Raw genomic sequence first — 27,044 nt, 5'->3', positions numbered from 1 at the left:
CACTACTAACAGTTTGTGAGTTATTAGAAATACACTGTTGTGACACAGCACTCAAAGAATAGTTTAACACTATACTCATTTTCCTGTAAGGCCCAGGATTCGACACAAATTTATGTGTATATGTGGACAACTCTTGTCCCCCTTGACAACTCTTGTCCCCCTTTTGTTTTATTTGCTCTACAATTGTGTGGCAGTATGGCATTAGCTTGTATTTGTCCACAAATACATGATCAATTTCACAAATTTAGAGTTGACATTGTGGCACATGTAACGAATCTGCTGATATTTACCTGACTTTCCATTTATTTGTATTAACATTAAAAGTTTATCTCTTTTATTTAAGAGGCATCTTAGGTATGTTGGTAGGTTTGAAAATGAATATAGAGCCTGACAGGGAATCTACTAGGTCATGGTACCTTGCTAGATTTTAGTGTTTTTAGCTGCTTTTGTATTTGAGCACCAAAAGTATCGACCACTGAAAAAATAGAATCTGTACGGAAATCTAATGCAGGGAATATTACTTTATCCTCCTTACTGAAAAAAACATTTAAATGACATTTGTTTTCAATAGCCACCTTCTTCAGTCCAAGTATTATTAATAAGTGCACAAACACTAAGTTTTGTGCTGCTGACAGTTTTAAAAAACAGCCATTATTACGTAAGTTTTTTTTTGAGAGGCTCTGTGACGTTATTTTGCTGTCACAGTTATTGTATCCTACACATATTGGTGACACAGTTAGTATCTATCTATTGTAAGATTTATGCTTTGTTTTATAGCTACAGTGGGCAGTGGCCTTGCTGCAGTGGATACACCAGTTCCCGTCAGATCAACGAAGTTAAGCACTGTTGGGCATGGCTGGCACTTGGATGGGTAACCGTCCGGGCTGCCATGTGCTGTTGCCATTTTCCGGAGTGCACTCAGCCTTGTGATGCCAATTGAGAAGCTACTCTGCTGAACAGTAGCGGCTCCGGTCACAGAAAACCATCGTAACGACCGGGAGAACGGTGTGCTGACCACACGTCCCTCCTACCTGTATCCTCAGGTGAGGATGACACAGCTGTCGGATGGTCCCGATGGGCCACTTGCAGCCTGAAGATGCAGTGCTTTTATAGCTACAGTGCAGCAGCCACTGTTTATTATGAATCCTCAGGATATTGCTTGTCTACTGGAAGGGATCTCCATCAGCTTTAATTATTGTGGTAGGTATATATTTTTCTACAGCATGACTGAATACTCAATCAATTTTGAGTCACAGTTCCTCTACATGTTAACTGTCCAACTTTTATAAATCTGTCCCCTGTCTGAAGTATGAGGTAACATAATCTTAATTCTGTTCACTTAACGTGGAGAATTCTCTGCTTAGTTTGCCACTCTATTTGTTTCGATGATGGCTGTTGCCACAACTGCAGCATGGTCACTTACCCCATCTCTCTGTTGGCATTTGGAAAACATTTCTATTGTTCCTGTCTTCTCGATACTCTTCAAGTCTCTTATATGCAACTAGCTAAACAAATATTTCGAAAAGCATGGTCTCCTCCCCAACAGACAGTTTGGATACCAACAAGGTAAAAATTCTGCCGTCACTGAGGTCATTAACTGGGTACCAACTGCATTTTAAATGAAGGATTTGGTATCAATTGTACTTTGTGTGATCTCAGTGAAGTCATTGACTTACGATCTTTCACATTCTATATGCACAAACTGGAATTTTATGGCATACACAGGCCATTTTTAGCTGTAATCAAATCCTCCAATTTAAGTTATAGGAGACAGTTTGTTTCAGTCAGAAATATTTGCTCTATGCTGATGAAACGTCAGACTTTCGTGCTACTGGACTCGCTCCTTGCTCTGTTCCTTTTCATCACTGCAATTAACGAAACATGGAGGAGTAATTCAAAGTCAGTAATGCAGATGAGAAAGCACTGCTTAATATGTATCTTGGCTAGGCAGAACTACAGGAAACTGAGGAAAAATTATAACTAGCAATGAATTGGTTTTTCTTGTATTGAACTACTTAGTAAGCCCGATAATGCACAGGAACTAATTCTAGTATTAATTTAAGTTGCCCAAAGTGAATCCATAAAACTGTTAGGCTTTTACACTGATCCCAAATTAAACAGGAAGGGACACGTTAGCCATGCCTGGAAGCGAATAAATCAAATGTGCTAGAAATTGACAGGTGCAGTCATTAATGAGGCTCTAAAGATGGAATACTTGGATTTTTCCATTCACACATCTCCTATGACATACTGAAAAGGGGACACTCCTGTTACACTGTCAAAATTTTGAAAACTTATCAGAAAAATGAGCATAGTTAGTTCTATCAAGCACTGCTGGTCCCTCTTTATAAAGCTCATAATACTGATTGTTGTACACCTACATATCTATGCAGGATCACTTAATGAAAAAAAGACAACTGAAGTGAATTTGATACTAGGGATAGCATACACCATCTCAACTCTAGAGGAAACCTGGACTTCGATACCCTGAAACACAGACTGGCACAGACTGGTAGTTCACACAAAATAACGTTGTTTAAAATATTTTATATATTTCCAAAATCAGTTACATAATATCTTTAAACTAAGAGTTATGATTAGTTACTGGAACATCTATTTTACATGGCAACAGAAGTTTTTGAAGTAAACAGTGCTGTGTCTAGTTTTTAAGAATAGTAATAAAGTACAGGCATTAAATATTTGGATTATTCCAAAAAAGTAGCCTTATTATCAATTGTAAATTAAATGACTAAACCTATTCTGCTTAAGTAAATTTGATTAATACAGACTTGTGAATTGTTGATAGTCACCAACAAGACTAACACATATCTACTGTGGATAATGTTCCAAACCCATTGTCCTAGTTACTTTTGAGACATGGCTTTTAGAATAACATAACAGAAAATTATCCACCACTTATGAAATAGTGATTTCATGAACTGATTGTGGGGTGGTTAAACACTCCTCTGTCTTTTATGACATGGCTTGACAATATACATATACAAAAAAGACAGGTTTTCTCTGTTCTGTAGACAAGTCTGGTGGTCGCAAACAAGGTCCTTGATAGCTAACTTTCCTCAATAATTTTGTAAGCAGATTCAGTTTTAACCATGGTTAATTTGTGATATTTTGTCTATTGAGGTATGAATGTACCACCTCTCATCCCACATGCCTTGTCTCATGGGTAACCATTTATATTTGATCCCAAAACCTAAGTACTATCAGTTTTTGGTTTCAGCTTATTTTCGAACTATTCATTACATAAACCTTGCTCAAACTCTAAAATGTCATTGCTGTTTATCCTTATGAAATAATAATAATAATATTGCATTCACCACACACACACTTGTGGCTGTCTCTTGATGTGTAATGCAGTCCTGAGCCACTTAGAAAGACCATGTAGATTTAACCAGGTAAGACTGGCTGTTTCAAACTTCTATGCCAGCCATTAGAAAACTAAGTACCAGTGGGTGTAACCAGATGTGAATCCATGTACGAGGCATTTTTCCCTTCACTATGGGCCAAGAGCTACAAAACCCATTGCTGGTTGGCCTCTTCTACATGTTGAATAAGTAATGCCCCCCCCCCCCCCCCTCTCTCCCCATCCATGCCAGGGTCATAGACATTGAATATTTTACAGTTCCCCTTTTCATCTTTTGTCGTTTACTATCATTTCTCTAAGACGAAATATTATTAGTCCAAAGTTCAAACTCATGACAAGTAATAGAGCCATTTCTGTAACAACTTTAACATGATAAGGAATGTTCATTGCTCTCCCGCAAGGGGAAATTGACAGATGAGTAATGTTTGTCAGAACATCTGGTGGAAATCATGAAAGCATAACAATGGTAACACACTGAAACATGTCAATATATTATTATTATTATTATTATTATTATTGAACTAACAACTAAAACAAGGAGAGGCCTTATAGATAAAAGACAGAATCAAGTCACATTCTAGAGTTTAGTGGTTATTGTCTAAAATAGCTCTTTGAATGCTACACTTCAACAGAGCACAAGATAGTGGAACTGTCAGTGTAACAATGACCAATGAGAAGCATTTTAAAATCCATTGATATGATTATGAGGAATTAACTCTAGAGTCAATTTCTAGAAGCATTCTAGTTCCCTGTCAGGCAGTGGGGCATACTGACAGGACACGTAGTGTTGGTGATGTCCAACTTTGCCTTATTTCCAATAGAAAAGTTTCCAAACACTGTATACAGGTATAGTGCAACAGCTATTGACATCCTCTTGTTCTTGTAATAGTTGGGTTCCTTTTAATCTAAGGTCTGAGTGACCGGCCCATCCTTTTCAATCTTCCCCAACTAATCCTCTTTCTTTCCTGCAAGTTCTAAAACATACAATAAGTATTTTCTACTTTAAGTGCTTCTACATTCAGTACCTCGAATTTCACTCCTGAATATACGTAGGAATTCTGTCTGCTTGTCGTTTTAACAGATTACTTACTAGAATTTTCCCGTTTATACATACAATGAGATGACAAAGGTCATTAGATATCTCCTAATGTCGTGTTGGACCTCCTCTGGCCTGGTGTAAAGCAGTAACTTGATGTGGCATGGACTCAAAAAATCCTTGGAAGTCCCATGCAGAAATACTGAATCATGCTGCCTCTACAGCCATCCATTACAGTGAAAGCGTTGCTGGTGCAGGATTTTGTAAACAAACTGACTTTCGATTATGTTCCATAAATGTACAATGGGATTCATGTTGGGCAATGTGGGTGGCCACATCATTCACTCAAATGAAACGATGCACTGTCATCCATAAAAATTCCATTGTTGTTTGGAAACACGAAGTCTATGAACAACTGCACATAGTCTCCAAATATCTGAATATAACCATTTCCAAACAAAGATCCATTCAGCTGGACCAGAGGACACAGTCCATTCCATGTAAATGCAGACCACACCATTATGGAGTCTCCATCAGCTTGCACAGTGCCTTATTGACAACTTGGGTCCATGGCTTTGTGGGGTCTGCACCAAACTCGAACCCTATCATCAGCTCTTAGCAACTGAAATTGGGACTCAACTGACCAGGCCACAGTTTTCCAGTCTTTTGGGGCCTAAGCAATACAGTCACAAGCCCAGGACTGATGCTGCAGGCAATGTTGTGCTGCTAGCAAAGGCACTCACGTCAGTCTCTGCAGTCATAGCCCATTAACATCAAATTTTGCTGCGCCGTCCTAATGGATACATTTGTTGTACATCTGACATTGATTTCTGTGGTTATTTTATGCAGTGATGCTTTTCTCTTGGCGCTGACAAATGCCTTTGCTCTACATCATTAAGTGAAGGCCACCAGATCCTGCATTGTCCAAGGTGAAAGGTAAAGCCTAAAATTTGGTATTTTCACCATACTCCTGACATTGTCGATATCCTTGGATCTCTAATGATTTCCATGTATCTACCTCAAACTACCATTTTGCATGGTAAGTATGTTAATTCCTGACGTGCAACCATAATATGTCACAAACTTTTTCACATGGCCCACCTGAGTACAAATAGCCATTCCGCCAATGCACTGGCCTTTTATGCCTTGTTTACACTATATTACCACCATCATACTATGGAAAATCCAGGATGGAATAAACACAATATTATGTAAAGGATAGACTGGTATGCTACTCACCATATTATGAAGATGCTGAGTTGCTGACAGGCACAAGAAGAAGACTACAAAACAAATAAGCTTTGGGGCAAAAGGCCTTCTTCTGAACTACACAACATACACATACACATTCACACAAACACAACACACACGCATACCCGCTGTTTCTGGCTGGTCTCATGTGCGTGTAAGTAGCATTTGAGTGAAGCCGTCTTCAGGAAAGAAGGGAGGGGAGGGGGAGGGCGGGTGAAGAAAACAAGAGGAGAAGAAAAGAGTAAAAGATGGTGAGTGTGTTAGAAGAGGGTAGCCCACAATGAGGGAGAGGGGATGTGGAATTTGGAGGAGATGATAGGACAGAGGAGTTGGAAATTGCTGGGTGGAGGGTGCGTGGCAATATGTTACTGAAGGTTAAGGCCAGCATGATTTTGGAAGCAGAGAATGCATTGTAGGGATAACTCCCATCTGTGCTGTTAAGAAAAGCTGGTGGTAGAGGCAAGGATCCAGATGGTCCAGTTTGTGAAGTAGTCATTGAAATCAAGTATGTTATGTTCAATGGAAGTCCACTTTGCATTTGGCCACAGTTTTGTGGTGACCATTCATTTTAGCGGGCAGTTGGCTGCTAGTCATATCAACATAAATGGCTGTGCAATGATTGCAGTAGAGCTCGTACATGACATGGCTTATTTCTTGCACCTGGGTGTTCCACAGAGATAGGATCTCTGTGTCAGGGGTTGGGGTTTGGAGTGGCTCAGGAATGGACTAGAATGGTGTGGAGATTAGAGTGGGTTACAGAAGCCACTTTAAGAAGGATGGGAAGGGTCTTCAGTAGGATGTCGATAATTTCAGGACAGGATGAGATATAAGCAAAGCTCTGACAGAGGGCATGGTCCAGGTGATCCAATCCATGCAGTATTTGGTGATGAAGGGAGTAGTCCTTTATAGCTGTTTCTCAGGCATGATGGGAGGATTGTGGGGTGTGTGGGGATATAGCACTGGAAATCTGTTTGCAGACTAGGTCTGGGGGGATAGTGCCTGTCTGTGAAGGATTTTGTGAGACCTTCAGCATACTGGGTAAGGGGGTTCTCATCACTACAGGTGTGCCATCCTCGGGTGGGCCAGACTACAGGGAGAGGTTTTTGATGTGGAAGGGATGGCAACTGCCAAAATGTAGACACTGATGGTTGTTGGTGAGTTTAATGTCAACAGAGGGGTGTATGGAGCCATCAGAGAGAAAGATGTCAACATCAAAGAAGATGGCATGCTGCATTGAGTAGGACCAGGTGAAGAGGATGGGAGAGAAGGTGTTGACAATCTGAAGGAATGAGGATAGGGTGTCTTTCTCCCAAGTCCACATCATCAAGATGTTGCCAATGAGCCTGAACCACACCAAGTCTTTGGAGTTTGGGAGGATAGGAAGCTTCCTCTAGATGGCCCCTAAACAGGTTGGCTTAGGAGGGTCATGTGGGTGGCCATAGCTGTGTCACAGATTTGTTTGCACATCTTCTCTTCAAAGGAGAACATCATGATTCACATGATATAAAATCAAAGTGTTCAATCAGCATTATCAGTATGAGTATTTCACTTAGGACTACAATTATACCAAAGGGTCTTCAGACTGTAGTGTGTAAGTAGAGAAGTGCTGTTATCTTTCAGCTATTTTTTCCTATGTTTGGGAAAGTCAGTCATTCAATCAAGTTTTTCTTAGTGGAGGGCATTTACTTTTTCATTTTGCCTTAGTGAACTTCCAGTGGTTTGTCAGTTCTATCTGTGGACTCAGGAACCGTGTCGGATTTATTGTTGGCAGCAGAAACGTTCAGCCTCTGAATGATGCCTTTTCCTGTCTGCAATGTTTCCTGCAGCAATTGCAGCTGCAAGGCCATCCACATGAGTACGCCCTCAGATATGCAATTAAAAGTATTCTGTGTTAAACACTGCTAGTCATTTTCCAGAATTCCTTCCCATTTTTGGGACTCTAAGCTTTTTTTCCGAAGGTAATGTTGTTTGGGGGAAGTGGAAGGTTATGACCACTTCACCTTGGATTTCAACAGTGGAGGAGAAGTGAGAGGTGGAGGGAAAGAGAGGGAAATGGATGGGTGGAAGAGTCAGCAAGTGAGTGGGATAGCAATGTGGCACCAGTAAGCCCACCATGACACAGGCAGGGGAAGTTGCATATGATACATAATGAAGAGGAGTGGATTGCATACTTTGTTTCTTTCTGCAACACCCTCCTCCCAACACACTCACAAGTAATAGCTGTCCTTAACCAGAATGGTGGTTTGGGCACCTCAGTGCTTTACTAGGCATAGTCGTATTAGAGGTCATATGCCCTTGCCTCCGTATGACCTCTGAACTGAACTACCCAGTCAGTTATGGTATAACCTACAATTTAGCATGGACTCCACATGAGGCTCACAAACACATATGCCATTAATGTTACAAATACAGTTACCTGGTGGTCGGGCCACAGCAGTTAGAGATATGTGGAATGCGCCTGCAGGAGGTGATGGTGTCAACAGAGGACAAGTGGAGGCAGCTTCTTCGTCAACCAGAAATTCACTGCCTGCTCCAGGTGAAGGTGTCTTGTCTGCTGTCTCTGATCCTGATACTTCCATTGCGGAAAATGCTGTTTCACCCAGCCTTGTTGCTTCAAGTATACTGGACTGACCAGGAATATCCATTGCAGGAACCTGCAGTCAGTTTAAAAATTTGACAGAAACACCATTAAAATATTAGTTACAGTTGTTAGAGTAAAATTTGTATTTCTGCTTATTAGCAACTGATATTTTAGGTGTTAATTATGTAGAACTCTATTTTTTCCCATAAAGCAGCATGTTTCTGTGCGCAATGATACACTTAAAGATTTAAACACAGACCAACCCCCCCCCCCTACCCCGTGCACGTCCATTTGTGTTTAGGCTCCTCTGTACAGCTGTTAGATGTGTTTTTTTGTTGTGCTTCTAGTGTGTTCAGTTTGACAGATGCTTGTGTCTCCTGTCGTACCCCAAACAATTCCAGCTGTTAATTAAAGCATGGCAGTGTTACATGAAATGTCTACACCTCATTAATATGGTAGCAGAAAATGGTGCTTGTGTGTCTTATTGTACCCTATACAATTCCAGATGTTCATTAAAGCACGGCAATGTCACACGAAGTATCTATGATTCATCAATATGGTAGCAAAACATGGTACTATGTTTGTGGAGCACCATGTTTTATTGTTACAGTCTTTGAGTAATTGTTCTTCCTGATTACCATTGTTGTTGCATTCATTACATCATAAGTCTAAACTGCTTGGTCGAATATTTTTGGTAGATTAATCACGGAGTTCCACGGTCTTGAGATATCATTAGATGACATGCTGCAAACAGGAATGTGCAAAAGCTTATGATACAAATTTTACTGTACATTCCAGCAGTTAACGAATTTCATGTTACAAGCATCATAAAACTGAACCACTAGTACATTTTTGCAACTGTGAACAACCTGCAGCATATTAAGTGAAACTAGCAGATGGCAATAATTCCCATGAATTATGTTGAACAGTAGAAGGTTACGTGGAAACTATAGATTGCATGACACAGCTAATGATACAGTGGTAAAATTAAATGACCCCCCCCCCTTTTTTGGGCAAGAAAGAAAGCCGCTTAGTCTATCCAAACTGATAAAAAAAAGAAAAAAAATTAAGACTGTTTTTATAATTTAATCATATTCGAGTGAAAGACACTGTGAGTCACATAGCCAAATTTGAAGGTTTGGTTTTACACATGCAACAGCCATATGGTAAACTTAATGATTCAGCTTTGATGGTAAAATTCCTTAATACATTATTAACTGGTAAAAATTGAATGAAAAGTGACACCAACAATGTGCAGTTATCACAACAAAAGTTCACAGTGACCACAATACACACAATGGTAAATATAATTGGATCTATCGTGCAGCCAAATCAGAAAGGCAGTTTCATTTGAAGTGCTTCAGTTATGGTGGAAACAGATGAATCATGTAAGACACACGGAAAAATAATTGTGTTTAAGACAATAATTCCAATCACAAGAAAAGAGGTGTTGACAGATGTGAAAATTACCGAACTATCAGTTTAATAAGTCACAGCTGCAAAATACTAACGCGAATTCTTTACATAGACGAATGGAAAAACTGATAGAAGCCAACCTCAAGTAAGATTAGTTTGGATTCTTTAGAAATGTTGGAACACATGAGGCAATACTGACCCTACGACTTATCTTAGAAGAAAGATTAAGGAAAGTCAAACTTACGTTTCTAGCATTTGTAGACTTAGATAAGCTTTTGACAATGTTGACTGAAATACTCTCTTTCAAATTCTGAAGGTGGTAGGGGTAAAATACAGGGAGCAAAAGGCTATTTACGATTTGTACAGAAACCAGATGGCAGTTATAAGAGTCGAGGGGCATGAAAGGGAAGCAGTGGTTGGGAAGGGAGTGAGACAGGATTGTAGCCTATCCCCAATGTTATTCAATCGGTATATTGGGCAAGCAGTAAAGGAAACAAAAGAAAAGTTTGGAGTAGGTATTAAAATCCATGGAGAAGAAATGAAAACTTTGAGGTTCGCCAGTGACATTGTAATTCTGTCAGAGACAGCAAAGGACTTGGAAGAGCAGTTAAATGGAATGGACAGTGTCTTGAAAGGAGGGTATAAGATGAACACCAACGACACTGTCCATTCCGTTCAACTGCTCTTCCAAGTCCTTTGCTGTCTCTAACAGAATTACAATGTCATCGGTGAACCTCAAAGTTTTTATTTCTTCTCCATGGATTTTAATACCTACTCCGAACTTTACTTTTGTTTCCTTTACTGCTTGCTCAATATACAGATTGAATAACATTGGGGAGAGGCTACAAACATGTCTCATTCCCTTCCCAACCACTGCTTCCCTTTCATGCCCCTCGACTCTTATAACTGCCATCTGGTTTCTGTACAAGTTGTAAATAGCCTTTTGCTCCATGTATTTTACCCCTGCCACCTTTAGAATTTGAAAGAGAGTATTCCAGTCAACATTGTCAAAAGCTTCTCTAAGTCTACAAATGCTAGAAACGTAGGTTTGACTTTCCTTAATCTTACTTCTAAGATAAGTCGTAAGGTCAGTATTGCCTCACGTGTTCCAACATTTCTACAGAATCTAAACTGATCTTCCCCGAGGTCGACTTCTACCCATTTTTCCATTCGTCTGTAAAGAATTCGCGTTAGTTTTTTGCAGCTGTGACTTATTAAACTGATAGTTCGGTAATTTTCACATCTGTCAACACCTGCTTTCTTTGGGATTGGAATTATTATATTCTTCCTGAAGTATGAGGGTATTTCGCCTGTCTCATACATCTTCCTCATCAGATGGTACAGTTTTGTCATGACTGTCTCTCCCAAGGCCATCAGTAGTTCTAATGGAATATTGTCTACTCCCGGGGCCTTGTTTCGACTCAGGTCTTTCAGTGCTCTGTCAAACTCTTCACACAGTATCATATCTCCCATTTCAACTTCATCTACATCCTCTTCCGTTTCCATAATATCGTCCTCAAGTACATCGCCCTTGTATAGACCGTCTATATACTCCTTCCACCTTTCTGCTTTCCCTTCTTTGCTTAGAACTTGGTTTCCATCTGAGCTCTTGATGTTCATACAATTGGTTCTCTTTTCTCTAAAGGTCTCTTTAATTTTCCTGTAGGCAGTATCTATCTTACTCCTAGTGAGATAAGCCTCTACATCCTTACATTTGTACGGAAAGTTATGCAATCTATATTACACTGGTATCCGTACAAGATCCAGGCAGTTTAGCAAATGAAATCTCATTATCCACAACAATGTTCTGAATTTGCTTTCAGGTTTCTGGCACATACCAAAGTTGATGTCATGTGATTGGACAATATTCTGTGGAGTTATGAGGCACATTTTACACTACAGGGTGCAGTGAATACACAGATCTGATAGATTTGTGGTACTGTTAAACTGTGTGCTGTGCTTCAAGGGCCATTGTAGCTGCCATATGTGACTATGTCATGTAAATTCACAAGCTTTTATGAGTTCATTGAAAATCTGACATTTGCTGCTTTTTTCTTTTTTTTTTAAAAAAAAAAAAAAAAAAACAATCATGTTTATGAATTTCAGAATCATCAAGAATTTTGACAAAAGGAAGCAACATCACATAAATTTCCAGTCACATTTATTTCTATTTCTTTATTTAGTACCCAGTTATCACAGTCATGATATAAGACTTGTCAAAGTATAAGGTAGTATACAATTTTATAAAGAAGCACATACAAAAAATAGGTACATGTAAGTTGTAATATTACATCTACAGTAGTAGCTTTCTGATCAACACATATTGATTCATTGTTATAAAATAAGCAATATTCTACTTAATTAATCAGAAGAAAATAGAACTTTATGTAAAACACACACACACACACACACACACACACACACACACACACACACACACACAGAGAGAGAGAGAGAGAGAGAGAGAGAGAGAGAGAGAGAGAAAAGACACATAGTTGAAAGATTATTGACACATCTTGATTTACTGTTATAAAGTAACTAATATAACACCAGAATCAACTGTAAGGTGAGGGGTAAGCAAGTGGGTAAATACACTGTGGGTCCCTGGTCAGTCAGGAATTAGAGGTAACGAACAACCTGATACACTGACCAGGGCAGGAACGAAGAATTCATTTGTTGAACCAGAACCTTTACCGTTACTAAGGCGATAGTAAAATCTAAACAATGTAGTTGGATCAAGAGGCAGCACAAAGAATATTGGTCTAAGATCAAGAAACATAAACATGGCAAATAATGAAGGTGTGTTTTGAGAGAAGTTTTGAAATTTGCAGATTGAAGAAAAGGCAGACTAAACTAACGCAGGTCTAATGATCGGCCATGGGAGCTTCAGATAAACACCTCCCCATGATGTGTATAGTGAAAGAAGCCTCTATGTGCAAACTATGTGGTGTGGGAGACGACATCACACCACATTTAATACTCCAATGTGAAGCACAGGAGGTAAAAACACACAAAATATTTGGATATTTCGGTTATTACTTTCTGAAGGGACTGTTTTTAACAATGACCTAGTAAAGGATCTCTTACTACTCCTCAGGGGCATTGTCTGGTTGTACTGGAATAACAGGGGGGCCAACTACACAATTAGTTTCGGAGATGATAACAGGGGTGTAAGACCATTGTTCTTTTGTCTCAGCAATGAGTAAACTATATTCCAGTTAATATGGTAGGAAAAGTTCTGGCAGAACTTAAAAATTCAGGAGTAAAGGAGATTACTCACCAAATAGTTGAGGCTCTGAGTCATTAATAGGCACGCAAAAACAAATGAAAATTTTGCTAGCTTTCGGACGAATCCTACAACAACATAGTCCGCCCACGGCAGCCAGAGGTAATGGTCATGTATGTGTGAATTGTACTTGTGTGAACATGTGTTTTTGCCCTTTCATCTTCAGAAGAAGGCCTTTCGGCCAAAAGTTAAAGCGTATAACACTCTTTTCATTGTGCCTATCTGTGACTCAGTGTCTCATCTATGTGATAAGTAGCAATCATGTAACAATAACACTATTATGCCTTTTTTGGTCAAAAGCTTGCTTGTTTGACAGTCTGTTCATTGCGCCTATCTGCGAGTCTGCACTCCACTATATTATGAGCAGCAACTATCCTTTTTTATAATATTGGCTTTTCATAATATCATAATCCTGTTCTGTAACAAGCTAGAGTGATGCACACACATGCGTGCACACACGCATGCACACGCACGCGCACACACACACACACACACACACACACACACATACACACACACACAGGCACGCATGCTGCTGTGTCGTCTGAACAAGATACAGCCAGGGGGCAAAAGCACCACAGGTGCAAAGGTGCTAGCTGGTGTCAGTGCCATAGAGGCTCGCCACTTGTGCGAGTTCTACCAGCGCCACGGGTGGTGCTGAGGATGAAGATATCGACTTCGCCTCAGCCAATTGCCAGTGAGTACAATCTGCCAAAGACCGAACTACAATGGACAGAAGCCTACTCTGAAGATAGAAGAGCAGCTCTCGCCCATTTGGTTATAGATTATCATCCAGGGCTGACTTAGACAGGGAATGCTGTTTAGTGAACTCTTAGAAGTGAATGGACAGTTGTAAATTGCATTTGCTATGTTCTGTGAAGTTGACCTACCATTATTTGCAATTAGCCATTGAGGGCCTTTTTTGTGTTGTACTCCAAACAGTGTTGCAGACTTCATATTTCAACTAATCACAAAGATAAGTAAACCTTTTTAACTTATTTGTGTCACTCTGTAGAACTTTCGTTCCCTATCCTGTTACCTGACCCTGGGGCATAGCTGTGTAATAGGAGCAGTGTACTGCACTAGAAGCCATTTCATGAACTCACAATCTTGGCCTACTGTAACAATAGTGGCAACTCACCCTCCACAACAGTAGCAACGAGGCCATTAAAAAACTGGCGACGAGGGTTTACAAAACATACACATGACTGTGCCCTCATGTGGTGCCAGCTGGATGAACAGCACCAGTGCTGGAATTTCAAATTCACATGTATGGCCACCATCATATATAAATCAACAGCACTCCAGCAAAAATCAATGCAGATTTATCAGGAGTTAGGGAAAAACATAAAAGAAGGTTGTACACATGGAAGAATCCTGGAAATTCTAGAAGGTATCAGATAGATTATATAATGGTAAGACAGAGATTTAGGAACCAGGTATTAAACTGTAAGACATTTCCAGGGGCAGATGTGGACTCTGACCACAATCTATTGGTTATGAACTGTAGATTAAAACTGAAGAAACTGCAAAAAGGTGGGAATTTAAGGAGATGGGATCTGGACAAACTGATTAAACCATAGGTTGTACAGAGTTTCAAGAAGAGCGTAAGGGAACAATTGTCACAAATGTGGGAAATAAATACAGTAGAAGAAGAATGGGTAGCTCTGAGGGATGAAGTAGTGAAGACAGCAGAGGATCAAGTAGGTAAAAAGACGATGAGGGCTAGAAGAAATGCTTGGGTAAGAGAAGAAATATTGAATTTAATTGATGAAAGGAGAAAATATAAAAATGCAGTAAATGAAGTAGGCAAAAAGGAATAAAAACGTCTCAAAAATGAGATCCACAGGAAGTGCAAAATTGCTAAGCAGGGATGGCTAGAGGACAAATGTAAGGATGTAGAGGCTTATCTCACTAGGAGTAAGATAGATACTGCCTACAGGAAAATTAAAGAGACTTTTGGAGAAAAGAGAACCAATTGTATGAACATCAAGAGCTCAGATGGAAACCCAGTTCTAAGCAAAGAAGGGAAAGCAGAAAGGTAGAAGGAGTATATAGACGGTCTATACAAGGGCGATGTACTTGAGGACGATATTATGGAAACGGAAGAGGATGTAGATGAAGATGAAATGGGAGATATGATACTGTGTGAAGAGTTTGACAGAGCACCGAAAGACCTGAATTGAAACAAGGCCCTGGGAGTAGACAACATTCCATTAGAACTACTGATGGCCTTGGGAGAGACAGTCATGACAAGACTGTACCAACTGGTGAGGAAGATGTATGAGACAGGCAAAATACCCTCAGACTTCAGGAAGAATATAATAATTCCAATCCCAAAGAAAGCAGGTGTTGACAGATGTGAAAATTACCGAACTATCAGTTTAATAAGTCACAGCTGCAAAACACTAACGCGAATCCTTTACAGGCGAATGGAAAAATGGGTAGAAGTTGACCTCGTGGAAAGATCAGTTTGGATTCCGTAGAAATGTTGGAACACGTGAGGCAATACTGACCTTACGACTTATCTTAGGAGAAAGATTAAGGAAAGGCAAACCTACGTTTCTAGCATTTGTAGACTTAGAGAAACGTTTTGACAATGTTGACTGGAATACACTTTTTCAAATTCTAAAGGTGGCAGGGATAAAATACAGGGAGCGAAAGGCTATTTACGATTTGTACAGAAACCAGTGGCAGTTATAAGAGTCGAATGGCACAAAAGGGAAGCAATGGTTGGGAAGGGAGTGAGGAAGGGTTGTAGCCTCTCCCCAATGTTATTCAATTTGTATATTGAGCAAGCAGTAAAGGAAACAAAAGAAAAGTTCGGAGTAGGTATTAAAATCCATGGAGAAGAAATAAAAACTTTGAGGTTCGCCAATGACATTGTAATTCTGTCAGAGACAGTAAAGGACTTGGAAGAGCAGTTGAATGGAATGGATAGTGTCTTAGAGGAGGATATAAGAGGAACATCAACAAAAGCAAAACCAGGATAATGGAATGTAGTCGAATTAAGTCGGGTGATGCTGAGGGAATTAGATTAGGAAATGAGACACTTAAAGTAGTAAAGGAGCTTTGCTTTTCGGGGAGCAAAATAACTGATGATGGTCGAAGTAGAGAGGATATAAAATGTAGACTGGCAATGACAAGAAAAGCGTTTCTGAAGAAGAGAAATTTGTTAACATCGAGTATAGATTTAAGTGTGAGGAAGTCGTTTCTGATAGTATTTATATGGAGTGTAGCCATGTATGGAAGTGAAACATGGACGATAAATAGTTTGAACAAGAAGAGAATAGAAGCTTTCGAAATGTGGTGCTACAGAAGAATGCTGAAGATTAGATGCATAGATCACGTAACTAATGAGGAGGTACTGAATAGAATTGGGGAGAAAAGGAGTTTGTGGCACAACTTGACAAGAAGAAGGGACTGGTTGGTAGGATATGTTCTGAGGCATCAAGGGATCACAAATTTAGCATTGGAGGGCAGTGTGGAGAGTAAAAATCATAGAGGGAGACCAAGAGATGAATACACTAAGCAGATTCAGAAGGACGTAGGTTGCAATAAGTACTGGGAGATGAAGAAGCTTGCACAGGATAGAGTAGCATGGAGAGCTGCATCAAACCAGTCTCAGGACTGAAGACCACAACATAGAGAAAACAAATCTTTATGTGGTTCAACATGTTCCTATTCTACACATAATTATACAAGAATTTACATATCAGCTGTTTATCTTTTTAAAGAGAAGTCTATGTCTTTCGAAGGGAGGCAAGAGATAACGCACACTGTGAAAAATGGATGTATCACCCAATCAGTGTTACAGGACGATGATGGATAGGAATTTGGTAGTGCAAAGGTCTGATGTCTTCTGAAATCAAATGATAAAAATTTGTTATTACAATTGAGTGCCCTGAAAAAATGTCTGTGCTAAACATTCAATAGAACATTCATATTCTTTACTAAAAGATGTCCCACATTTGATTAGGTTATGTGTTACTTGCACCAAAAGTTATGGAAGAATTTCAGAAGAACCAGGGTGCATATGGACAACAAACAGTTTTTGTTGGCTACACCCTGAATATGTTGATGCTGGAGGGCCAATATGTTGTGTTTGAGCCAAAACTTACTAGAAAAATTCTGACAGTATTACCAAAATTTGAAAGTAAGTTAGTATCAAATCAAGTAATTTAGGAGGCTGATACTTTTAACATAGAGAACATCTTGGATGTGAGGGGAAGATACAACTTGAACAGTCCAGTAGAGCATAGGTCCACCTTTGGAGGGGAAAAAAAAACCCTCAAAGACTGACTGTTTCAGAGCTTAAGAGAAGGCTGGTCACAGAAATACTCTGGTGGAATAAGAACACCAGATGGAGTAAATGTCCACCATCACTGAAAAAAGATATTGAATAGTTGCTGGAAGAGAAGTCAACATGAACTTTGATAAAATAACAGATAGGATATAATGAATTCTCTAACAAAACAGGATTCTCATGCAGAACATGCAAGAAAGTGTATCATCACAGATGAGACCTAGTTCTACACAGTTTCAGTCAATGTGATGGTCCTGCTTATAATGGAACGGTCATGTTACACAATGTGGCATACTTCAAGTAGTGTTGAGGACTAGATCTCATTAATGTTTAAACAAAACACACTCTGGTGTGATGTCATCATTTTTATAAAGTCTACCATAGGAAGAAAAATAACTGGAGCTGTTTAAGGGATTTTATGATAAGACTGGTATGGTATGCACACTCTTTGCGGTCTTTAAAGATTAAAATGATCTCCAAAATATTCAAAGTACGATTCATTTTTTAATGCTCAATTTTGGATTAGGCCCACTGTATAACAGGATACATCTCTGTCTGTGTTACTGCATTTCAACAAAACTGAAAATGGAATTCTAGTTTGTGGTACCAACTGCTGGAATTTTTTAAAAATATGATGGAGATAATTCAGTTTTTATAAGTCACCAGATGGACCATATTGTCATCTAATTTAATATGGCAGAAGCAAATTGTCGTAACACCATCTGAAAAATTTGTGCAGATGGTAGAATTAAAAGGTACGACTCCTCAATCCACCTATTAAGAAGCAGTAGCATGGTTGACGTATTTGGCTGTAGCGACAATTTTAGAAATTTTTTGTTGTAAGCTATCTCACAGCTTCTGGAAAAACCAGAAGATAGTTAATGATTAAACATATCTTAAATCTTACAATACGTCAATGTGAAAATGATACCCGGGTTTCAGTAGTGACCTAGACTTCCTTGAAAGCTGAAAATATTTACTTCTGCTGTATATGCCAGTGAACCAACTACTTGCTGTCCTGCAAGCATACTTGTCTTTGAGTACAGCAGTAAACTTTATCAGCAAACTGTGGGGCCTCATCAACAGCTGAAGCTGAGCTTTTAGTTGCCAGTGAAGCTGTAAAAGAAGTCCTATGGATGATTTAACTCTTCACTGAAACTGCAACACTGGATGCTGTACTCAGTCATCAAGCTCAGTCAGGTTGGCTGGGAATTATGTGTTACCCAAACACATGAAGTACACTAATGTGGATGTCCACTTTGTACCTACAAGAGCCACTACTGGAAAGTAAATTACATGTTGAACATGGCAAATAACATGTAAATTCCATGTTGTAGACATCTACTCAAATGTGTAGCTTATGAACTATGGTTCTGCTTATTTGGTATGGTATAAATGTCATGGTTTTAGAGTGTTAGCAGCGATATGTTTTATGTGTAGCTTATGAACTCTTGTTTGGTTTTGTTTGTTTGGTACCATGTAAATGTCATTTTTTTTGCAGTTTTGGCAATGATATTTTTTTAGGTGAAATAGAAGAGCAGAACTTTCATTACTGCTTATTCGTACCAGATTTTTGTGTGCTAATTACATGGAGTTCTATGTTTTAAAAATTTAAGTGACATGTCTACACATACAATGGCAAGTAGAAATATTTGAACAATTGACTATATTTGCACATGTGCATAACCTCTGTATTAGTAGGTGTATGCTTGGTTATGCTTACACTATGGTATGTCTGGCTATATTAATACTTTGCATGTTGTTGTAAAATGACAGAAGTTGATTATATTATGATATTGCTGATAAAGTATCCACAAATCAATAATTGTTGTCAAAACTTAGTAAGAAAAATAGTAGTTATTGATACACTATTTTCCAAAATGCCTTGCAATGTCCTTATTCCATATTTCCACACTGTAGTAACCAAAGGGATAATCTGGAAACTGTAGTGTTACAGCTACACAGGGTACAAAACAAATAACATGATTTTTCTGGCAATGAGAAATTTCCTTACTAGAATGATAGACCTATGCCTTATTTTATTTCGTGAACTGATCAGGAGGGGATTTAAGACATACATGTTTAAAATAAAACTGTGGCCGAATAAGTTATCTTTCGGCTTTATTATTATTATTTTTTTACCTATAAACACTTTTAAGTCCTCATTGCGTTACCTAACCTGTAAACCACAATGAAATATTTAACATCGCCCAAACGTCAATAAATAAATTCACTGCATTTTTGGACGTACCGGCGGTTTATTTACGCAATGTGGTCTTTATCTGACAGGTTATGCAATGTGCTTTCTCAAGGATGGGATACATGGTTATTGCTGCAATCGCCATATGATGGCATTAACAATTAATTACCTAGCTCATTTACGTAAATGTGAGCACTTAATTCTTGTTGAAAGGGATACTTTTTTCGTTATATTACTTATTGCTCTGCCGGTAATCCAAAATGCACGCGAACTACTGCTGAGTACAAGCTTCTGTTTAAACTGAACACTATTTCTTTCACTTCGGCAACAATTAATTGTTAGTAGTACTCTACCTGTAAGACGCCAAAGCTGTTCGTTTCCACTGCTGTGAACACAAGCGGCGTCCTCGTTCTACAATGTGCGGTAGACTGTAGACCTTAATTAGTCCATCACCACAACAGCGCCCACTCGACGCACCCCCTTTATTTTTAGTCGGACAAGCTTCGTGAACTTCGAGCTTGCGCAGAAGCGACGACGAAATCAATACAACAAGTGAGCGCTTCGTCTCAAATGCCCGCGTAAGCAGAACACAATAATCACAAATGCGCGTACTGAAAACGATCTATATTGTCATTGCATACATATTCTTTTGTTACACGCCCAAAATTACTAATGACTGATGAAATTCACAGTATAGGCGACACAAATTACGTGTTTTAAATGTCAAAACGAACTGTTGGCTATGCTGGGAAAGGGGAATCACAGTCAGGTGTTGAACCACTCAGCGGTATGTGAACATATAATTTCTGTGGATTCCATAGAATTTTATCCAGTATATCATACATGTTTTGTTTGCATTTAGGTTGATTTATTTCAGACATTGTCGTTTTTCTTATCATATATGATTTGAGCGTCATACAAATGTTTATAAGAATCGCAAAAAAAAGGTAAATTTCAAGAATGTTCTTCGTCGTGACTAAAATCGACAGGCTGTGCTAACTGTTGTACATAGCCGAAATGTGTGTTCATGGACATATCATTCGTCGGCAGTAGTTAATGGAATTCAGCCAAACATAAGAGTAATAATCTTTGTTTACACATAGATTTGCGACTTTTTTCTCGCTCGATTAGGGATGCTGAGGTCCGCTAATGAAACCGTTGATTGACCTGTCATAGCGCATTCAGAAATTGAAAATAAAAGGTTAAAGATAATTCACTGATGATAGTGAGTATGGTGTGTTGAGTTGGGTTTATCCGCTGATAGCCACTTTAATGCTAAACGGCAACCAATTTGAGGAAGAAATATTTGCCAAAACCAGAACTGTAAATAATATCAAGTAAAAACAGAACTGCTATATCATAAAAGGTTCTGGGGCCAACGTGTTCATTTACTCTCATTAATTCGGTATCTCATTGGAGATACTTTGTGGAGGAACGAATTTAATTTATTTACATTCTAAGAAATGTATAATACCCTGTCTGAAAGTCCAAGCCAATTAAAAGCTAAATTCTACGCAGAGATTCAGTCTATTTCTTGAAGTGGTATGTAAGAACCTCTGTGATAGAGTCTGTTATTTTAGAGAAGTGGAATATAGTGCAACCTGTGAACAAGAAGTCATCCTGCATCTAATAGTCTGTCGAGGCAAGATAATTTTTGAAAACTTACCCAGTGATATTAAATATCTGTCAGATAGCAAAGTAAAATTTGGAAGCAAATTAAAACTGTTTCTTCTTAAAAAATCCTTCTATTCTGTAGAATTATTTCTTTTACTGTAATGTGTAAAAGGTTGTGGGTAGGAATTACTACTCATATCTGTAAAAAAATATTATAAATATTCAGCCTGTAGCCATATTTACAAATTAATTTGCTATGTGTATGTAAAATAACGTGATCCACATCACTAGAATGTATCATGCTCCATGGTCCATGGAACATGACACTAATTAACTAACCTACATCTATCTGAACCTGCTTACTGTAGTCAAACCTTGATCTCCCTGTTTGATGTTCACTCCCACACTTCCCTCCACTGCAAAAACTGAAAATTCCTCAACACTTCAGGATGTGCCCTGTCAACTGATATTTTCTTTTAGTCAAGTTGTGTCACAAATCGATTTTCTTTCAAATTCAATTCAGTATCCCCTCATTAGTTATCTGATTTATCCTTTCAACTTTCAATATTCTCCTGAAACACTACATTTCAAAAGTTTCTACTCTCTTCTCATCTGTACCTTCTAACACAGTGGTTTCCAATCTTTTTGAAATCATTATCCATAAGTGCAATCAGATATTAGTTAGTACACCCTTCCACCCACCCCACACACCTTCCTCCCACCACCACTGACGTTATGACCTAACTGAACTTTAGAATCAAAACAAATTTTCATGAACTCTCTTACTTTTACAATGATGGATGATGAGTTTTAATTAATTTTTATAGGTGTTTTATTAAACCACAGACTGAGCCAGGCAATTAATACCGTTTACCTGTAACAACCTCTTTTATAGAATGATGAAGCAATTCTCAGTGCATTGTGATTGCTGTCTACAACTCTTCCTTAGAAAGGAAAGTAAACTGTCCACACTGAGGATAAACATTTGTTACAAAAGATGCTTCCTCTGTACCATTACTGTCCCTGGAAACGCTTGCTTCACCAACACCCTGCATCCCCATTTAAAATAATTCAAGTTAAAGCATTACCATCACATAATTAATTCCATATAGAGCACTGACCCACCTACTTGCTTGGAGGTTCACAATGAATTTGACTCCCTGCTCTTCAATCTAATTCTGCATTCCTGATTTCGTACCAACATCTATCTTCCATAACATCTACTAGGCCACTGAAAACCACAGCCAATTCTTTGAACATTTGACCCCAAGCAAACCAGTTGCTTTGTCCATTATATTTACACTGAAATTCATTTTTTTTACATTTGCATTCAGAATGGTTCTTTTTGCATGTGCACTGAGAATTTGCTCCTGTTTATTATTACCAAACATTAATTCCTGTACACCTGCACTGAAAACTGTACACAAAGTATAAGTATGGAAGTTTACTTTTTGAATTTTGGTACTTTTTCAAATTCACATGGAAAGCAACTTTTTGCACTTTCTCATCAAATACTACTCTTTGTAAACTGTTCACTTCTTGATCTGTCTCCAGTGCTCTGTACATATCCATTACACATATAACTTGAAAACAGGTTTCTTTACTTTAATAACTTTCCTCCTCTCAGTTGCTTCACACTGCAGTACAATATTACTTAACTCGACCTTTCTTTACACTTACCACATTACTGATTTCTGAAGCTTTACATTCTTTTACAAAAAGATCATTAACTTCAATACTTTCATTTACTACCTGTACACATTCTGTCTCCACATAAAGAACATCAATATGTAGGCCTACATCAACAATTTTCTGTTCAACCCCCAGATCCTGAACATTAACATTGCTTACTTGCACTACATCCATAATTAATTCATTATCATTATTATTATCATCATCACCTGCATCAATATTTATGTCTACATCTGTGTGCATTACACCAGATCAACATCAGTAACAACTTCATTAACTTTTTCACTTAACACCAGCACACATCCTCTTTATCTAGCCCTCTCCCCCTTCTCAATATCAACAGCATTTACCAGCTTTGTATTGGAAATCACTTCATTACTATCTCAAAAGAACATATTGACACTACTATAGTTAAATAATTCTGACAAAAATCAACAACTTCCACTCCCTTATTACATTTGTTTTGAAATATAGTTTAATTTTACAACCTGTGGTGAATGAAAGATACTAATTTCAAATCAGAATTTTCTGTTACATCTTTCTTTTTCTCTATGTATTTTGTAAGATAAGCATTAATAATACCAATTCCTTTTTTAAAATTCTTTTAATATCACTACTGCTTCTCATCATCCTTTGAAGCATCTCTCACTGTGTTCAAGAAAGACAAGAGTGTTGGCTTATGATGCATATCTTCCCACCATGTTGTCTTATGGAATTATTTTTTACAGTAGTGCACCTAAAATGAGTAAGGTGTTTACTCAGCAAAAATGAGCACCAAGAATTTTCTGTGAAGTACATCTTGCAGAAGCTGCTTTTATTACCTTGAAATTCTTACCCTTACTTTACAATACAAGTACTCCTTAATGGTTTTCTTTGCTGATAATACAATGTGCATTCAAGGTATAATATATCTGATTTTTTTTTTTTATATATATGACTGGAAACTGAAACATGCAGCTTGTTTTAAAATATGTGTGCACTCGTTGTGAATGTCCCTGCTAACGAGTTTTCCAAAGGTCCTCAAGAAACTAGTACACAGGAGAATTGTTAATCACCTGAACAGCCATAACATTCTCAGTCAATGTCAGTTTGGTTTCCGGCAAGTCCTATCAACCGATGATGCTATTTTCTATTCTTGAATCTCTTAACAGAAAATTGGCACCAATTGGAATCCTATGTGACCTATTCAAAGCTTTTGACTGTGTCAACCACAAAATTCTGCTAAATAAAGCAAACTACTATGGGTTAAATGGAATAATGGGAACATGGATTAAATTCTACCTTTCGGATAGGAAACAAAGGGTAAGAAGATGGAATGGCACACTGTATTCCATGGTGATTAAAGTACATTCTGCCCACATGCAAGTGATGGTTGACTGTGCCTAAAATGTAGAGCTGGTGAGTGCTGTCCCATAGAGTCCATACTGGCCCAACGTTGGTCTGTGCGCACTAAGCTACAATTCTTGTTCACCTTTGCTGTTTCTACAGGGGACACTAACTCGTGCCTGGTACATGCACAACATTGTTAGACCTGTTCTTTTGCCATTCTTGCAGCAGGAAAGTGATGTTTTGTTCCAAAAGGATAATGCTCACCCACACACTACCTGTAAGACTCAATGTGCTCTGCAAGAAGTGCACTAACTTCTCTGGCCAGTACAGCCTCTGGGCCTGTCGCAAACTGAGTACGTGTGGGATACAATGGGACGACAAGTGACTCATGTGAGTCGTTAACCAACAATTCTTACACAACTACGTGAAGAGGTCAAGCAGGAGAGAAATACCATATCCCAGAACAGTACTCACCACCTGCATGATAGACTGGATGCCTGAGTCAGTGTCCGCATTGCGGCCCACAGTGGTTACACCCTGTACTAATATTCTCGTTTCAGCATGGGTCAATACCTAGTGCCTGAGAACCACTTGTGATATTGATCTGTAAATGTAATAATTGGACAGGAATTTCACATTATGCAAGGCACCTTTGTGATGTCCAAACAGATATGTTTCAGTACATTTTGTGTTATCTTTAGTGGGTTTGTTTATTTGTTGCATACAAACAGTTCATTTGCAGACCTGTGTTTCCTGGAATGTTTCTTTCTTCTATTATTGTATACTTTCATTCTTTCTCAGTTTTCACAACTAATTCCTAGGGACATTTCACAAATAATGCACAGGTTGATATTACTGGCTGGCCGGTGTGGTCAAGCGGTTCTAGGTGCTTCAGTCTGGAACTGCATGACCGCTACGGTCACAGGTTCGAATCCTGCCTTGGGCATGGATGTGTCTGATGTCCTTAGGTTAGTTAGGTTTAAGTAGTTCTAAGTTCTAGGCGACTGATGACCTCAGATGCTAAGTCCCATAGTGCTCAGAGCCATCTGAAACATTTGATATTACTGTGGCTTGTTTGATGCTACAACGATAATTCCCACCAGATGTAGTTGGGAACTTGAGGAAGAAGCAAATGTTTTTGTTTTCTCATTGTTCACTCTAACATAATATTGGCAAGAGGTAGAAATGAAGACAGCAGGAAACTTGGCTACTGTGACTCTTGAAGACCAGAGGTTGTAGAGGTTGTACATCAAGATTGAACCTTTATGCGCCAAAAACACAATTGAAGTAGTCCTCGTCGGCACACTTTTTTTAAGTCTCCACATCACTGAAGCTGTAAAAGATCATGGGCGTGCACCACATATTACTCTTACAGTACGTTTTTTGAAGAATGAAGATTTTATTTCTTAAAGATGAGTTACCCAGAACATTACTCCATATGGAATTATTGAATGAAAATATGCAAAATTTGTCAACTTATTAATTTGACCCTCCCAAAGATTTGCAATGATTTTAAGTGCAAATGTGGCTGAACCAAGTATTTTAGAGTTCCAGAGTGTGGCTTTTCCAGTTCAAAATCTCACTGATATGGACACCTAAGAATTCTGAAGTTTTCACCCTATTTATTACTTCCTCACCAAGTGTTACACTTATCATTGGTGTAATACCTCTAGATATACAGAACGGAACATGTTGTGCCTTTTCAAGTTGAGGGTGACATCATTCACAGAATGTAGGTATGCTTGGATTGATAACAATTCTAGTGTCATCTGCAAAAAGACCTAATTCTGGTTGTTGAATATTACACAGAAGATTGTTTACATACAGGGTGTTACAAAAAGGTACGGCCAAACTTTCAGGAAACATTCCTCACACACAAAGAAAGAAAATATGTTATGTGGACATGTGTCCGGAAACGCTAACTTTCCATGTTAGAGCTCATTTTATTACTTCTCTTCAAATCACATTAATCATGGCATGGAAGCACACAGCAACAGAACGTACCAGTGTGACTTCAAACACTTTGCTACAGGAAATGTTCAAAATGTCCTCCGTTAGCGAGGATACATGCATCCACCCTCTGTTGCATGGAATCCCTGATGCGCTGATGCAGCCCTGGAGAATGGCATATTGTATCACAGCCATCCACAATACGAGCACAAAGAGCCTCTACATTTGGTACCGGGGTTGCGTAGACAAGAGTTTCAAATGCCCCCATAAATGAAAGACAAACGGGTTGAGATCAGAAGAGTGTGGAGACCATGGAATTGGTCTGCCTCTACCAATCCATCGGTCACCGAATCTGTTGTTGAGAAGCGTACGAGCACTTTGTCTGAAATGTGCAGGAGCTCCATCGTGCATGAACCACATGTTGTGTCGTATTTGTAAAGGCACATGTTCTAGCAGCACAGGTACAGTATCCTGTATGAAATAATGACAACGTGCTCCATTGAGCGTAGGTGGAAGAACATGGGGCCCAATCAAGACATCACCAACAGTGCCTGCCCAAACGTTCACAGAAAATCTGTGTTGATTATGTGATTGCACAATTGCGTGTGGATTCTCATCAGCCCACACATGTTGACTGTGAAAATTTACAATTTGATCACGTTGGAATGAAGCCTCATCCGTTAAGAGAACATTTGCACTGAAATGAGGAGTGACACATTGTTGGATAAACCGTTCGCAGAAGTTTACCCGTGGAGGCCAATCAGCTGCTGGTAGTTCCTGCACACGCTGTACATGGTACGGAAACAACTGGTTCTCCCATAGCACTCTTCATACAGTGACGTGGTCAACGTTACCTTGTACAGCAGCAACTTCTCTGACGCTGACATTAGTGTTATTGTCAACTGCACGAAGAATTGCCTCATCCATTGCAGGTGTCCTCATCATTCTAGGTCTTCCCCAGTTGCGAGTCATAGGCTGGAATGTTCCATGCTCCCTAAGAC

At 38.8% G+C, this 27,044-nt stretch overlaps 1 protein-coding gene and 1 pseudogene across 2 annotated transcripts in view; one reads left to right on the top strand and one right to left on the bottom strand.

Annotated features, from left to right (window-relative positions):
- Positions 1–20,266, bottom strand: part of LOC126277888 (neutral and basic amino acid transport protein rBAT-like) — an 81,794-nt gene extending 61,528 nt beyond the window's left edge. Inside the window, exons 1-2 of one of the 2 annotated variants that reach the window (XM_049977438.1) lie at positions 19,812–20,266; positions 8,086–8,323 (exon numbers count right to left, since the gene is read on the bottom strand). In XM_049977438.1, coding sequence (XP_049833395.1) covers positions 8,086–8,314 — 229 coding nt within the window. In that variant the 5' untranslated portion in view covers positions 8,315–8,323; positions 19,812–20,266. The remainder of the gene's footprint in view (positions 1–8,085; positions 8,324–19,811) is intronic. The other variant, XM_049977440.1, reaches the window with a different exon arrangement.
- Positions 786–903, top strand: LOC126279217 (5S ribosomal RNA; annotated as a pseudogene).
- Positions 20,267–27,044: the final 6,778 nt, after the last annotated feature.

The sequence above is a fragment of the Schistocerca gregaria genome, chromosome 6, assembly GCF_023897955.1.
Source record: "Schistocerca gregaria isolate iqSchGreg1 chromosome 6, iqSchGreg1.2, whole genome shotgun sequence".
Lineage (NCBI taxonomy): Eukaryota > Metazoa > Arthropoda > Insecta > Orthoptera > Acrididae > Schistocerca > Schistocerca gregaria.
Note: the sequence above shows the minus strand (reverse complement) of the source record. Positions and strands in the feature narration are given on the sequence as shown.